This window comes from Setaria italica, chromosome VIII (assembly GCF_000263155.2).
Source record: "Setaria italica strain Yugu1 chromosome VIII, Setaria_italica_v2.0, whole genome shotgun sequence".
Classification (NCBI taxonomy): Eukaryota; Viridiplantae; Streptophyta; class Magnoliopsida; order Poales; family Poaceae; genus Setaria; species Setaria italica.
Genome location: NC_028457.1, coordinates 28,835,883 through 28,853,257, shown reverse-complemented (window position 1 = coordinate 28,853,257; position 17,375 = coordinate 28,835,883). Strand labels below are relative to the sequence as shown.

Here is a 17,375-nt window from a genome sequence, read left to right as displayed (position 1 = left end):
AGCATCCTTGGACGGTGAAGACGAAGGTTCCGCTGACCCAACCTCATCCTTAGGTTTATTTGTGCCGCCTGAAACGGTAGTACTAAGTGGACGTGAAACACCCGGGACTGAGGGTGGAGCATAACGACCACCAAAAGAAGGTTCCTGACCCGCGGCAACAGCTTCTTCATGACGTTGCTGCAAATAACGAAGCATTGCTTTTTCCAGCGCGCTCTTTTTCTTCGGCTTATGCTGAGGGCCAACTATGATTGGAACCTTGCCATAATAGGAACCACGATCGCCCCCACCATCGCCACTTCCTCCAGTAGCAGAAGCCATCTATGTACAAAAATTATTATCTTAACACTGCATAAGTTGTTCAACTTGAAGACCGTGATCATCTCGCGAGGATGTCCTCAACTGGGCGGCACCGCACTTCGTCATTAAAGAGGTTAGATGCTACGGAAAAGGGGACACGGTCACGATGTCCGTATCCACTCTTTCTCGTAGAATCGAACCTCCTTCTTGACATACGTTGCTGCTCGGCGGAGAACATCCTCGGCGAGATGAACACGGTATGCAAGTTCAACAAGTAGCAGAAGTTATCTATGTACAAAAATTCTTTTCTTACCACTACAGAAGTTGTTGAACTTGAAGACCGTGTTCATTTCGCGAGGATGTCCTCAGCTGGGCGGCACCGCACTTCGTCATGAAAGAGGTTAGATGCTACGGAAAAGGGGACACGGTCACGATGTCCATATCCACTCTTTCTCGTAGAATCGAACCTCCATCTTAACATACGTTGCTGCTCGGCGGAGAACATTCTCGCCGAAATGAACACGGTATGCAAGTTCAACAAGTATATGGATTTAAAAAACCATATTGAATTTGATAAGATAAACCGTCTAGACAAGGTAGCATCATTTTTAAACCACTGAAATAATGCATACTATATATGACACATCAATCTCTCTCACATTCTAGCTCAAAATACCTCTCCATTTTTCTACTTCATCATCACATTGTAGCAAATAATCTTTCCATCTCCAAAGCATAAATCAAAGCATAACACGAGGATGAAGTAGCAAACCTTCGCAACACTTGTGTTGGCTGAGTCAAATTCCCACGAAAATGAGGGAAAAAACTTCGGGCAGCACCTCCCTTGCTTTAGCACCACCGGAGAGTAGGTGAAGCTCAGCTCTCTATCAATGTGTTGGACTGGCTCGGGCTGGAGGAAGAAGAAAGTCTCTGTCTCGGGATATAGTGGGGGATGAGTTTTTATCCCGGTTAAAAACTCCAACCGAGACAAAAGGAAACACCTTTTGTCCCGGTTGGAAGTTTATCCCGGTTGGATCCTCCAACCGATAAAAGGGTCCCGCCACCGACGCCCCCCAGCTAGCCGTTGCAACCGGGACTAAAGGGGGGCCTTTAGTCCCGGTTGCAATTACCAACCGGGAGTAATGCTCCCCTCTAATTTTCCCCACCCCTGCGCACCCCCTTTTGTCCCGGGCCAACTTTAAACCGGGACAAAAGGGGTCGGATCGAAAGTCAATTCTCTACTAGTGTGCGTTTCCCTTCAAGATTTTTTGTATAATCAGCTGATTTGATCTTGATCAGTTCATTCAGCCAGTGCAGCAATTCTTGCACGCTGAATCCATTTTCCTCGAGAAAGAGAAGTTCATCGATCTTGTCCGTGAATGTTTACATGCTGTCTACTATGCCTAGTTCCGTTATACTTTCTGCTAGTTTGCGAAACATCAGGATGTTACTGCCATCCTGTTGAGCTAGACGATTAAGTGTGGCGGGGTTGGTGGTCCCGTAAGATGGCTGTTTTTGACTTCTTGGGTAGCAGTGTTGTCCGTGAGGAGCACATCTGCATTTCTTTTTGCTGGACAGATCCTTTTGGTACTAGCCATCAGCTCCTTGTCCAATAGCTTACTATGCCCGTCAGTACCTGCCACAGAAATACAAAGAGGTGTTTGATACCATGTGCTAAACTTTAGCAGTGTCACATCGGATATTCGGATGCTAATTAGGAGGACTAAACATGAGCTAATTACAAAACTAATTGCACAGATGGAGTCTAATTCGCGAGTCGAATCTATTAAGCCTAATTAATCCATCATTACCAAATGATTACAGGAAGAACCACATTGTCAAATCATGGACTAATTAGGCTTAATAGATTCGTCTCGCGAATTAGACTACATCTGTGCAATTAGTTTTGTAATTATCCTATGTTTAATACTCCTAATTAGTATTCAAACATCCAATGTGACGGGTGCTAAACTTTAGCACCTTGGAGCCAACAGGCCCTAAATGTCTGTTACTTTGTACTAGTATACATTCAACAATCATCATGTACACTATGCACTTTTTCACCGTGGGTAAAGTTTTCACAGTTCATACCTTCTTCATTCTACATTTGTTCAAAGACGGGAGGCACCATTGATGGAATATTCAGATTTGTGTCCTCCAAAGTTCTGTCAAGCTGCTGCTGAGTTCGAATTTTTGTTCCCTCCATCTGTAAATTGCAAGAGTGAGATGTGGATGGCTAATAAAAGTTCAGATCAAGGAAGAATGTTCTTACCATTAAGGAAGAAACCTTCATGCATCCAGATGCTTTCTTTTGTCTCTGTTCTTGACAGCACTTCCTACATTGACTGAGCTCTGTGAAGTCTCTGGTACTTCTAAGTCTTTTCTCATTTTTACTGCAGATTGTACATCAGTTGTTCAATTTTGACAAACCACATCATTGATGAATCAATGTTAGACGGGATACAAACATTTTCTGGTGTAAATGTTCTTAAATGAATCAGTATTAGTCCCTGTTAACAAGTTCACATAGATGACAAAAGGAATTGACCAGCAGAACTTCTACATGAATATAAAATGTTGAATGGAAACGATTTAAGGCAGAAAACCACAAGATTTTCTACATCAAAAGTCTCTGGATGCTGAAGTTGCATGCCATTCCAGACAGACAAAGCAGAATTAATTTCCTTGTTGCATAAATTGCTGCTCCGTGCAAAAGAATGTGCACGAGCAAAATATTGATAATGGAGTAACGATCGTAAATCAAACAAAGCAAACTACAATACCAACATAGAGACCACCTATGCACAACAGGATTCAAAGAGACCACATATGCACAACAAGATTCAAAGAGAACAATATGAGAGTGCAACAGAGTAAAACAGGAAAAGTGCAAACGAATACACAGAGTAAGAAATAGCAAAGACCAAATAGGAAACCATGTCCATAAACAGGAACTAGTAGAGAGTGCAACACAGCCCATCCCTGATTCCCTGACCTATTATTACTAAGAAATGAAAGGCAAAGGCACCACTAAAAACAAATAGGAGCCTAACATGGCTGGAAAATTCGACGCCAATAAAATGCAATCCAAGCCTCACATATGGAATATCACTTGGAACCAATCCCAACAGAGGATATTTAACTATTTGCCATCCTTACAGATGGCACTCCTTCAGTTGCCATCCTTACGGTTGCCCTTACATTTTTACCACCCCTCTATAAACGAAGCAACGTATTTGCCATTTTTGCACACATGGCGCGCCAACTCATCCTGCCAGTGTAGAATCGGGACGCGAAAGGACCAAATTACCCCTGCCTTATCCTTTCTGCCCAGGCGCGCCTCTAAACTAGCAACCAAGCGGGTTCCCCATTCCCGTGCACAAAGGGAATCACGCCCTCCGTGCGTCGCTAGGATCCCTGCGCCGCCGCCGATCGTTTCCCTCCGGCGCCACCGCCCAGTGAGCACTTGACACTGCTGCCTCTCCCTTGGGAGCCCACCGGTGATTCCTCGCCGCGTGCGCCCGCCCTCGACCCTCTCCGTGCGCTGCCGTGATCCTAGCGCCGCTGCCGGTCGATTCCCTCCAGCACCACCGCCCAGTGAGCACCCAACGCTGCTACCGCTCCCTTGGGGCCCACTGGTGATTCCCCACCGTGCGTGCCCGCCCTCGACCCTCTCTGTGCCACCGCTCCTCTCTTCGCCAGCTCTGATCCATTGTTCCGCTTCAAGGAGCAGGTGGGCTGTTTTTCTTCGGTTCCTAACCTGGTTTGTGCATGCGTGCAGTGTGCTCGCGGCCGGATCTGCATTGTAGCAGAGGGGGTTAGCGTGGAGGAGACGATGTCCTATGTGGTGGCACCGATCTGGAACCCTAGCTAAGGCAGTGCCGCTTCCTGAAGATGACACCCAGTGAGTGCCCTCCTTGGTAAGTGAATCATCTCCCTCTCCATGAATGTAGAGTTCTACGGTAGTCATAGTATTGGGGTTGGATTTCTCTAACTCTAACATTGTTGTATGTTCATGATTCTGTCAGGATTGATCCTGGCAATGCATTTAAATTAGTTGTTAAATGTGCAGGATATAAGGCAATTCATGACTATGGAATCATACAAATGGCAGAGCAATGGCATGATCTGTGGGTGGATACATGTTCTGGGTATAATTTGGATAACTTTCTGACTGATATGGCAAGCAGGATTATCTGGGGGTCTAGTCAAGAACTTGTGGTGTGGGCAGTAGATTCTGACAGTGTCGCTGAGTGGAAGATTAGTAAAAATGAGCACCTTGAGAAGATGATTGGATCTAGACTAAATGAGAAAATGGCAAATGTTGTTGTTGAGGCAGTTGATAAGGCTGGATATCAACCATTGCACAGTTCAACTTGGTCCAAAGCCAGTTGTGGTGTGACTATTCATGCTGATCTAGTATGTCCTTCATCTCATACCGAAGGTACAGGTGACACATTTACCTCAACAGAAGAGTTAGAACAGGTAGCTGAACTTGTTGATTCGAGTCAGTTGACTATTATCCCTGATCCTGATCAAGATGGAGAACCTTATGTGTTAGCTGATGAGGAAATTGTATTTGAAGCAATGGGATTCAAAACAGCTGATGAGAAAGCAGCACAAGCAGCTGAGGAAGAAGCTACTATTTCAATCATTCCAGAAGACCTTCTACGTGATATGAATGATGTGGGTATTGATGTACATGACAATAAGCATTCAGAGCCAGTGTTGGATTGGGACAGGGACAACCCATAGATGGCAGTGGGTACTGTATATCCTTGCATGGTTGATTTCAGATTGGCAGTCAAGCAACATGCTATAGTGCAAGAGTTTGAGCTTGGGATAGAGAAATCTGACAAAAGCAGATTTAGGGGATATTGCAAGGCCAATGGATGCCCTTGGATAATTAGAGCTGATTTTAAACCTGACCTTCTCGCACATTTCAAATACTATTTTACCCGTAGCTGATTTTGGAGCAAAGTCATTCTCATTGGTGCCATCGAAGAAGTCCTTCATCCTGCGGTATTTGTGCATCTTCAATAAGAAGTGCCTATGCCACATGAACATTGTCTTCATATATCCCTTAAGGTACACAGATGATGTTCTATCTAGGCAAACTACGCATGTTGTCTTACCTTTTACCAGACCTGTCAAGGCAAACAGGGTGGGATAATCATCGATGGTAACAAAGATAATGGCCCTTAGTGTGAAGTACTCGTGTCTGCACTCATCCCACATCCAAACCCCATCTTCCTAAAGCTTCTGCATATCTTCCATCAATAGCTCAAGGAAAACATCTATGTTGATGCTAGGCTGCTTCAGGCCTTGTATGAGAATGGTTAGCAAAAGTAACTTCTTCTTGTGACATAGCCATAGGGGAGGATTGTACATGGTCATCAGCATTTGCCATGTGCTGTGCGTGCTGCTTCTTTCACCAAACGGATTCATGCCGTCTGTACTCAATGTGAACCGCACATTCCTTTTTTTCATCTGAAAACTCTAAATGATTGGCATCGAAGGTCCTCCATTGGCGAGCATCAGAAGGATGTCGAAGCTTTCTGTCATCCTTTACTGGGCGATCAGTATGCCAAGTCATTATTTCAGCGGTCTTTGGGTTTGAGAACAAACGATTTAGATGGTCCACCACCGGTAAGTACCACATCACCAAGGCAGAGACTCTGCACTGAGTCGTCATGTCAGTACCTATATAGGACTCATCCTCCACTTGAGCACCAGCACTTTTCTTTTCAACCTTCTTCCTCTTATTCCCAATGTAGGAACCGGTACGGTCCTCACAGAAATTGGCATCACTTTTGTAACGGCTAGCATCACAATTTGGACACTTTTCCAATGCCGTGTACTCACCGCGGTACAATATGCAGTGGTTCCTACACGAGTGTATTCTCTACACATGCATCTTCAATGGATTGATAATATTCTTTGCTTCATTTTATTTTTTTGGCACAAAGTTCGGCTTCGGGAGCAAATTGCTCAACAGAGTAAGGAGATCATTGAAACTATTATCTGACCAGCCAAATTTAGCCTTCAGGATCAAAAGATGAAGGACGAAATGTAGCACTGTCCACTGCTTGCCACATCCCACATACATACGGTCCTTTGCTGCCTTTTTGAGCGTCTCAAAATTCTCTAACCTTTTACCACTCCCTAGCAACACTTCTGGTTCAATGTGGTGCAACATGTCCTCCATATCAACATCAGTTTCTTGTCCACCTGTGGTTCCGCACGCACATCTGTTTGACCACCATTTTGATCTCCATGGTCGTAATCATCATCCATCATAACATGATCATTATCGTTTGCACCATCACCACCCACTTCATCGCAGCCAGTATTTATGTCTGTGTTGTTGGAAGTACATTCTGCCTCTCCACGGTGGGACCAAATTGTGTAGCCATCCACAAAACCTCGCTTTATCAAATGCCTCCTGATGACATTAGTATCCTCCCATACAATTTTGTTGCTACAGTCAAAACATGGACAACATACTTGCTTTGTCTTGCAAATGCGAGCGTGCTTCTTCGCAACCTCCACAAACTTCACTACCTCTAACATGAAATAGGCAAATGTCTCCGTATGCCATCCATTCATGTTCTTTGATCCATCTTTAACAACTTATGATAAGGTTTCTAGGTTATATTACCTAATTAAATGAGCTATTCCATAAACTAAATTGAATTATGGATGTATTAACTAATAAGTAGCAAGAAATTTAATAAAAAACTCAATTAAACAATTCTAGATTACCCCAAAGCTAATGAAGCTAGAAATGATAGACAGAAGTTGAAAAAGAAGGTTAGAATGGCACAAACTCACCTTATGTAGTCACCTCCTCCAGATAAAATCAAGAGCAAAACCTTCCCCCTTAAATTTAGTGTTTTTGGAGCTTTTCCCTAGAAGTTAAACCTAGGAGAATGAAAAAAAATCAAACTCAATTATATATTAATTCAATAAAATTCATTAATTGAAACTATGGAGGTAATAATTAAAAACTAGGAAAAAAATAATAGAAACCAATTAATATTACCCTAAATGAGAATAATCAACTTCATAAATTAAAACTATGGATGTAATAATTAATAAGAAGGAAAAATACAATCAAACTCAATTCTATATTACATTAAAATGACAAACATAGCATTGTAATGGTTGTAATATGACCGTAGAATTTTATTCACAAAAATAATCCATTTCTAGTTTTTTTCCCTCTCTTCCCTCCTCTCTCTCCTAGTTCTAGATCTAGATCTAGATGACAAGCTAATGAACCTAGGTACGATGGATAGAAGTTCAAAAAGGTTGGAATGGCACAAACTCACCTTATATAGCCACCTTCTCCAAGGAAATCAAGAGCAAAACCTTCCCTCTTAGATTTGGAGTTTTTTCGAGCTCTTCTCCGGCAAGCTCCAAATGGAAGATTGTGGAAAAAAGATGAACAGGAGCATTTATGGCGGGCTCTATGCTGGCGGGCGATATAAGCCAACCGCCAGCACACATCACCCCATCTGTGCTGGTGGTGGGCTTAGGTCGACCGCCAGCACTATGGCCTCTGTGCTAACGGGCGATCTAAGCCCACCGCCAGCATATATGGGGCGATCTATATTGGCGGGTGCTTGCGTCGCCCGCCACTATGTTGGTGGGTGCTCCCCCGCTGACCCAAGGAAACTTTATGCTGGCAGGTGCCAATCACGCCCGCCAGCACGCTAATTGGCCTGTGCCAACACAAATCGTTTGTGGCGTAGAGCGGGGCACATGCATCGTACATTTTGCATTTCGCTACTGCCTATACTAATGTCTCAGGTACAATTCCGCAGATCCCGATGCTTGCATTGGGACTGCTTGGGCCTGTCAGCTTGTGGCAGACACAGAACATTAGGCATCAGTAAACAAAACATCTCTGTTCGTGAAAAACTCTCGGTTCAGTCCCAAACAATCTTATCCCAGCCATCGCCTTAACGGGATTCGCGCCCAGATCTCTCCTTGGAAGAAGCGACGGAAGCCTGCAATATGCCTTGGAGTGTCGGTAGGCTAGGTTATACTTGTAGCATAATCACATCGATTGTCACTTATCAGTGGTTGACTAATAAGCCATTGGAGGCTTTCGTACTTCCAGTCCAGAGTCCAGACTCGAGAGCTTTACATCGGGGAGACAAAGTTCCAAGAAGCACCTTAGCAGAAGTTAGTCTCACGGTGCCCTTGTGGATGTCGCTGCCGCCAGCGCAGCAGGGGAGGGTTCTCACGGTGCTGAGCATCGACGGCGGCGGCATCCGCGGCCTCATTCCGGCCACCATCCTAGCACGCCTCGAGGCTCAGCTCCAAGTACCTACACTCCAGTTTTGATTCACTTGTTTTCGGTGCAGATAATTCGGTATCACCGCATTGTTAATTTGGTTGGTTGGTTGCAGGAGAATGACGGGCCGGATGCTAGGATCGCTGACTACTTCGACGTGATCGCCGGGACCAGCACCGGCGGGCTGATCGCCTCTATGCTGGCGGCGCCCGGCAAGGACAATCGGCCGTTGTTCGCTGCCAAGGACATCAGCAAGTTCTACCGTGAGAATGGTCCCAAGATCTTTCCGCAGAAAGGGTACGGCATCACATTATTCTTCCAGCATTCAGAGTTTCAGACACACCTTTTCCTGCACCTTCAGGTTCATGTTCATGCTTGATTGTGGCCAATGGCCTCAAGGCTGCCTCACTGTCAGTTCTTGCACCTGTTCTTCATGTTCCTTGCTAGTGACAACTGACAAGTGCGAGACATGGTGCTCGTGATGCTTTTTGCAGGGGCTGGGTCCCGAGCTTGGTTCAGGAAGCATGGAACAAGCTCCGGGGCGGCCCCAAGTACGACGGCAAGTTCCTCCACGACAAGATCGGGAGCCTGCTTGGGGACACCAAGGCGGCGGACACGCTGAGCAACCTCGTCGTGCCGGCGTTCGACGTGAAGCGAATGCAGCCCATCCTCTTGAACTCGTTCGAGGCCGAGAGGGAGGCGCACAAGAACGCGCGCCTCGCCGACGTCTGCATTGCCACGTCGGCGGCGCCGACCTACCTGCCGGCGCACAGCTTCGACACCAGGCGCTCCGACGGCGGCAGGCCCCACGAGTTCCAGCTCGTGGACGGCGGCGTCGCGGCCAACAACCCCACCATGGCCGCCATGTCCCTGCTCACCAAGGAGATGATCCGCCTCCGCCGGAAGCTGCAGGACAAGGACGTGCACCTCGTGCACGGCGGCCTCGTGCGCCGGCTGGAACGTCGCAACAACCCGACCACGGCCGCCATGACCGCGATGATCGCCGGCATGGAGGAGAAGCGGAATAAGCACCACCGCATGGGCAGGCAAGACGACGGCGGCGTGGGGGCAAGCGTGTACAGGAACATCCTGGTCATCTCCATCGGGACGGGGATCGCCAAGCAGGCGGAGAGGTACACCGCGGCGGATTGCAACAAGTGGAACATGCTCAACTGGCTCGCCTACGACGGCTTCAACCCGCTCATCGACTTCTTCTACAACGCCAGTGTCGACATGGTCGACATCCACGCCGAGGTGCTCTTCGAGCTCCTCGGCTGCGAGGACAACTACCTGCGCATACAGGTAACTTGTAATGACCTGTGTCTGTACCCACATCAAACAATGACTTTATGTGCTTGGATGTAGACTGACACGCTGGAGGGAGACACGGCGTTGGTGGACTGCACGACGGAGAAGAACATGAAGGAGCTGATCAAGATTGGCAACGACCTGCTCAAGCAGAAGGTGGCGAGGGTGAACATCGACACGGGTGTGTACGAGACCGTAGCAGGCGGGCTCACCAATGAGGCGGCACTCAAGGAATTTTCCGGGAAGCTCTCCGCGGAACGCAAACTTCGCCAGCCTGCCCGCGAGTGAACAGGGAGAAGACATAGAATAAAAAAGTCTTACACATCATATATACTCCCTCAGTCCCAAACTGTAGGTCGTTTTGTCTTTTTTAGGTGCATAGGTGCATACAAACATCTTTAAACCTATAAAAGTCAAAACGACCTTGAAACGAAGGGAGTAGGGAGCAGCAGCTATCAGAGAACTTGAGTGCCTTTTTTATTTTACTTTCAAAGTCTTTCAGTAGAGCACTCTGGTCACCTTTGCTCTTGAAACTTCCAAATGGATTTGAGCCACGTATAATTGTGTTCTCTACATGCTACAGACTAAGGAAAAGTTGGCAACACATCTTTTCTCGGAATTTCCCTTTAATCGAGGAAAAGTTTGAATTTCTCAACATGTCCTTTCTCACTGATATTTTTCTTCGGTATCCTCGTTATATCAGCCACAATATGATAAATAGTATTGAGTATTATTAAATTTTACACAAAAGATGAACTTTTGTAGTATAATGCTTGCATCAGTATTCAGTACCACAACAAGTTTCGTCGCTAGAATATTACTTACAAAATGGCAGGTGATATTTGATAGTTCTCCACAACATGCCAAATACAGACTAAGCTATCCAAAAAAAGAATGTCAAGATGGATCAGTAAATAGCACCAGATCCACTGCAATACTGCAGTACCGTGTTATCCAAAATCCACCTTTTCTGAAATCAGAACTCCATTTTAAAAGAGAGAAATAAATCAACCGCGGCAAAATTCTCAAACACAAGATCAACACAAATTCAGCAGAACACTGAAAAGACAACAATCATCTCGAACAAAAAAATATAGATTGTTTAAACTGCATCAAGCTCCCATTAGCAAGCCATCATGAGCTTCTTGTACATAAATAAAAGCTAGCAAATGACCCCAAGAAAATTCATGCAAAACACAACGATAACTAGCTAGATAAGCTTACAAGCTACAACCCTGGAGCATGCTCAATAGGGTGCCAAGCTACCTAGACATATTAAGTCTCCGGTTGGAATGGAACTATGGGCCTGTCAAAATGCATCGGTAGGGGAGCGTTCCGCCTTAGAGGGAAGCAAACGTGAAAGCGGGGGTCGACGAAGCGGAAGCGAGAATGTCGGCTTGAGTAATGAAAACATTGGTGGTTTCCAATTCTGGGCGGATTCTAGTGAAAACAATCGAACAAATCCTCCCAAACGCCATGATTCTCGTTCGATTCCACAGCAATCAGATTTTCTCCCGAGCGGAAGCATAACATGAGGTGAGAATCAGGCCGGGGTGCCGCTTGCGGGAAAATCCTGCCAATTCTAGCACCCCCTCTCCCCTCTGCACCCTCCCGCTCATCCTCCGCACCGTCCGCTGCCGGCCCCTCCGCCAACCCCGCCGCGCCCCGCCACCGGCCCCTCCCAACCGGTCACCGTGCCGCTACCGGCCCCTCCCGGCCATGGCGCCGGCGAGGCGGTGTCCCTTAACGTAGCCATCGGAGGAGCCGGTGTAGAGGAAGAACCTGTGTGCGCCACCTGTAATGGCGTGGCAAAGCACTGACGCATGCTGGTGGTGGTGGTGTGGACCCGCCGCTGGCCCCTCGCAGCCCCTCCACCTCCTGTGCCGCCCGTCAGTCAGTGCCGCCGACCACCAAGCACCACCTTGCTATCGAGCTACCTGTCCCTAACAAAAAAAAATTAGGTTGCCAAACACTTTGCTTCTCCTACCAGCAGATTCTGTGGACAACAGCTTTTCAGCGTAGCTAGATTTCCAGAGAATCGCTACTCAGAAAAGCTGAAACAAACAGGCCCTATGTAAGCTTGGGCACTTGGGCAGTTAGATGCTTCTGTTGCAGCTGATCCAAGATGCTGCGAAACTGCAGTTGTTCATTGTCACATGATTCCTCAACGCTGCTGTAATCATGTTCCAGTCTTGAGAGTTCTGCTTCTTCATGTTCTTCCTCCTTTGCAATCTGCTGTACTTCCCCGCGAAGTTGTCCAAGTTTCATCTCATGCTCAGCTATAGCTTTATCCTTCTCACGGTGCGATGAGTCCATTTGTGCCAAGGAATATGTCTTCTTAAAGATCTGCATATTCAGCTTCTTTTTCTCTTCAAGATTTTTGGTATAATCAGATTTGATCTGTAACAATTTATTCAGGTAATGCAACAAATGTTGCACAGTGAATACATATTTTTCTAGATGGCGAAGTTCATTGATGTTGTTCTCGAACATTTCCATGCTGTCTTCTATGCTTAATTTACTTGTACTTTCTGCTGATGTGGCAATCGACAACATGAATCCTAAAGCTCTATCTTCACGCAGTCCTGGCAAATGCTCTTGAAGGGGAAAGAAATGTGGTCGTTGTGGTACCTTCTTAAACATATCCAGATCTTCAAATATAGACCATATAGCAGGTAACCTCTTGACAAACGGAATTTGGAGATCAGAGATTTGAGAGACAGCTAACTGTGAAGGAATAGAGCTTCCAGTAGCCGCGCTGATCTTTAATGCAGTGTTGTCAGTGGTGAATTCAGAGTTCCCAGCATTGGGTGAACTTAGCAGGAGTTGCTTGTCATTGACGATGTCCTCATCCTGTCGATCTAGATAATCAAGAGATTGGATTGGTGCCTCCATAAGATGGTTGCTTTTGACCTCTTGGGTAGCATCGTTGTCTGTGAGCATTACTGCATTTTTGCTTGCTTGACACATGCTATTGATATTAGTGCATGGTCAGCTCCTTGCCCAATAGATTACTAGGTGCCTCAGTACCTACCATGGAAATTGTGTCATTAAACATCTGCTAGTTTGAATTATGCATTCAATAATTATTATGCGCACAGTAGACTATATACTCCCTCCATCCCACAAAAACTATTCATTTAGCCTTCAAAACTTGTCCCACAAAGAGTGTCCAGATAATCCAACAAAGACCCTCATAATACCTTCTGACCCAATTAACGAATCGATCATTTACTCTCACCATCGATGCTCGAGCCAAACTCGCTAAATAAGGAAGGCTAATAGGTCCGACAATTACTGCAAGCGTACATGCATAATTAATTCTACTTGGTAATCCATCCAATTAAGAAGAGTTATTATGGGTACTTTGGACTTTTAGCATTGCTACTATCTTGTCTAAAATTTTCTAAACGAACAGTCTTTGTGGGACGGAGGGAGTACGCATTATTTTCACCATAGGTGAAGTTTTCACAGTTCATACCTTTTCCATTATACACTAGTTCAAAGCCTGGAGTTATCATTGGTGGAATCTCCTGATTTGATGCTTCATTTACATTCAATGTATCCTCAAAAGCTCTGTTAGGCTGCTGCTGAGTTTGAGTTTGTGTTCCCTCAGACTGTATGGGAAATAAATTACAAAGGTGAGAAGCTGATGGCTAATGTATCAGGCCAAGGCAGAATGTTCTTACAAGGCAAGATTTTGGTGCTTTCGATCTTTCTCTCTCCAGGACAGCACTTGATACATGGATGGAGCTCTGTGGCGCCTCTGGTCCTTCTAAGCCTTCCCTCATTTTTACTGCAGATTGTAAAACAGTTGTTCAATTTGGAGAAACCACCTCATAGATAAACCATGTTAGACTAGCCACTTACATTTTCTAGTGTTAGACGCGTTCTTGAATGAATCACGATTAGCCCCTATTTACATATTGACCTGACAAAAATAAAAGATGAACAGAACATCCACATGAATATAAATGTAGAATGGAAAAGCTCTAAAGCAGAAAATCCCAAGATCTGCCACATTGAAAGTCTCTACCTGTTTCCTGGATGCTGATGTTATTTGGCATTCCAAAGATGCATTCAAAGCAGAATTAATGTCCTTGATACATAAATTGTTGTTTCCCTGCAGAAGTATATGCACGTCCACAAATATTGACATCAAAAGCCACGACTTCAACTACAAAACACCATGAAGGGAGCTTACATTAGCAGAGGCTTCACTTTCTCTCTGATGTGGATGCAGTTCATCCACATGGTTCTCCATAAGCATGTCAGATGGTACTTCTTCATTGATAACAGTATCAGCAACATTTGTTACAGTACCATTTGGAGGTGTTGATTGTCCTGGGGAAGCACAAAAGGAGCCCGTTTAGGCGTTGAGCAAGGTCTAACTAATCAATACCATGTCTGAAAATATATGAAGACCCTCCTCACCAGATTGCGGAACAAAAGAAGATTTGGGACAATGGTTGCTTGAAGGTGTTTCCTGAGATGCAGATAATAGATTGTCCATTTCAGAAAGTTTCCTGGACTTTTGGGTGCCAGAGTATTCGGAATCATCAATGTGTTCAGAATCATTGAATGCCACCTCAACAGGTGAGCTTGGATGTTTTTCTGATGTAGACTTCTGCCTTAAGTCAGACTGTTTCAACACAAGTGACGAAATGTCAGAACATGTCATGGAAGTTATGACCAAGAAAGGATGCAACCTTAAAATGTTGTGGAGTATTTGCATTCTCAGTAGCCTGTATAGTTAAGGCAGTGTAACAGTACCTGTTCAAAATATGAATACTTCAGTTGTACTTAATTATAAAAAGTTGTTCCATAATCTGCTGCATTGTCTTATGCAGAGAATGCTACCTCAGAGCAAAGACTTCAGTTAACAGAAAGTCTCAGGAAATATTTAAAGCTTATAAGTGACACCACCACTTCTATCCTAAACCAGAGTGTCAGCTGTTTGGTTTCAGTCTTCCAGGCCGCAATCTGGACAGCAGGCTGACGAAATCGTGCGCCTGGGGGCTGGGGATGCTGCCTGCTGTGCCAGGCAGGTTTTTGAGGACGAGAAACAAACAAGCTTTCATGCAGAGGCATCTTGAAGATATGAACAAGGATCAGTCTAAAGGCATGCTGTCTAATGGCGGCGGGGTGTCTACAAGTCTTAGTTCTTCCCACAACTTCCTGAAATATTTTGGGATAGTAAATCTAAATATATGAAAAAATAGACTAGCAAGATTCATAGCACCAAAATAATTGTAAAAGCACAAAAGATATAAGTTGAGAAAAGAGGAGGCAATCACCATGGAGGATTGGGTGCAAGCCTGCTGCTGTGGAGATGGGGATTTCTTCTTGGACTTACTCCAGCCATGCCCTCAGTGGCGGCGCTGCCTCTTCGGTGCAGGTGAGCGACCAGTGGCCATGAGGGATAATGGTTTTGCGGGGTTGGAATTCATGGTGCTAGTGGCCCGGTTGTGTGAAGGATAGCTTTAAGATTTGGAGAGGTTATCAGTATTCGATCCGGTAGTGGAGAAACATTTTAGATCTAGCGGTGACAGAGGCAGGATATGGAGGATCGAGGAGGGTGAGGGTAAGGCGAGGGCTATCGCGCACTGGAGTCGAAGAGGAAACAGGAGGTGGGCAGGTTGCATGCACGGAAATGGCGGTGCGCGCGAATCTAGCTGGAATTGCCAACTATGGAGGAAAAGGGTGTGGTGGGGAGTGGTGGAGGAGAATAGGCCAACAGGGGTGAAGATGCATTGCAGACGCAGCGGCGAGTACTGGAGGGATGGTCGGCTAGGGTAGATCGAGCGCAGATTGTTGTCGGGTTGATGGAAGTAGCGTGGCAGCAGCGGGGGAGAGGAGGCTGACTCGGGATAAGATAAACTACGGTTGTGGCAGCGAGCAGTGGGGGACTAGGAAGTGAGGGCGGCGGTGTGGGATGAGGTGAGGTAAAGGACGGGTTAGGGTTTATGGGAGAGGCGATTGTTCTCAATCGTTGGATCTTCAACTATGGTAAATAATTTTAGTGAAAATGAAAAACCATTATTTGTAGGCTCCTTTTATAGAATATGCAAATTTTAATATTTAGAATTCATGATGGTTTACTAAATATTAGTGTGGCAAGCAGTTGGATCTAAAATAATGGTAACACTGGCCACCAAGATTTTGTTGCTACAAAAAAACTAGTATGGTAGCCCACGTAATATTTTAGGATAGTATTTTTAACACTTTTTCTCATTATATATAAAATTTGTCTTGTAAATTTTGTATTTCAACTGTCTTATTTTTCCATAAGAAAAAATTGCTCTTAGATTTTTTTTTGACAATTCTCCTTTCATACTTTGAGAAACCATTTGTCAAAAATATGTACACAACGTACCACAACTTACAAAATGAGAAAAATAGCCCATGTATTTTTACCAACTTTTCATTAGTGTCATACTATTTTGCAATATTACAGTAATCTAGCTACTAGACTCATTTATAGTATATTTTGCCTCGATAATATATATACTCACTTCCATAGACCATTTTGAAAGGAACCTTTCTTTGTGGGACACAAACTTAGGACCTTTAAGTTAGTGTACATTGTCTCATGAGATACTATAATAGATTTCCTTTCACTCCTTCAACATATGGATCAACCACTAAATTAACAAATTAAATTTACTTTTTACATTTATGTGCGTCTCTATATACAATTAATAAAGACAACTAATAGCCGATCTGTTTCGCTAGTTTAAATAACGATCGATCTACACTTGCATCCTTCCATGCTTGATGTTTGGCAAAGTTTGGGCAATTTTGCCACCAGCTTATAAAGTAAAATGAGTTAAGATGGGATAACTTAAACACTGTGAAAAAAAGTTATGTTAGAAGTAGGAAAACAACACAAACATTTAACCATTTCAGCAACAATCGGATATGATAGTGAACCCATGCTTCTTATCAGTTTCACAGTTTTTTTTGTGGGTGTGGGTGTCAAATTAAGTCGGGACCTCCAGCTCTGGAAGAAGGCAACAAACACACCATCTCAACCATTACTTGATGAGATTGCAGAAAAAAAATTCATTTTAACTCGTTGACAAATATATGGATCAAACTCTTCTTACAAAGCATGCAAGTACATCGTTTTAAGACGAGACCATGGCACTAAACAAATGAGAAATGCAAACGTTTTCTTTTTGGCGGAATGCAAAGCTAATAGGCGGAGCTACGAAATGGATTTGTTTTCTTTTTGGCGGAATGCGAAGCTAACCCTAATACATTATTACCTTTGATTTCACAGTGCTCCAACGATTTCCATCCCACCTGCAAGGTGGCTTGACAGTAGTGCGTGCGCCCGCCGCCGTAGGTGTGTGGAGGGAACGTCGTCGTACGTGTGGCGGCCCGGCGCCATCGGGAAGATCAGAGGATCGACGCGTCAACTGGCAAGGAAGAGAAAGCCTAGCCGCCCCTTTCTGTCCTA

General features: G+C 44.9%; 1 protein-coding gene across 1 annotated transcript; it reads left to right on the top strand.

Moving 5' to 3' along the window:
• Window positions 1-8,783: 8,783 nt before the first annotated feature.
• LOC101779572 (patatin-like protein 1) lies at window positions 8,784-10,540 on the top strand. The gene is made up of 4 exons (XM_022829599.1): window positions 8,784-8,899; window positions 9,112-9,490; window positions 9,635-9,904; window positions 9,968-10,540. The coding sequence occupies exons 1-4, from the start codon at window positions 8,799-8,801 to the stop codon at window positions 10,196-10,198; spliced, it is 981 nt and encodes a 326-aa protein (XP_022685334.1). The 5' UTR covers window positions 8,784-8,798; the 3' UTR covers window positions 10,199-10,540.
• The last annotated feature ends 6,835 nt before the right edge of the window (window positions 10,541-17,375 follow it).

Bases quoted from the DNA above. Each gene is read 5' to 3' on its own strand.
- LOC101779572 (XM_022829599.1), top strand. From the start codon at position 8,799: ATGCTGGCGGCGCCCGGCAAGGACAATCGGCCGTTGTTCGCTGCCAAG. The intron at 8,900-9,111 runs GTACGGCATCAC...CTGGGTCCCGAG, and splicing joins AAGATCTTTCCGCAGAAAGG to CTTGGTTCAGGAAGCATGGA. The intron at 9,491-9,634 runs ATCCGCCTCCGC...CGGAATAAGCAC, and splicing joins CCCTGCTCACCAAGGAGATG to CACCGCATGGGCAGGCAAGA.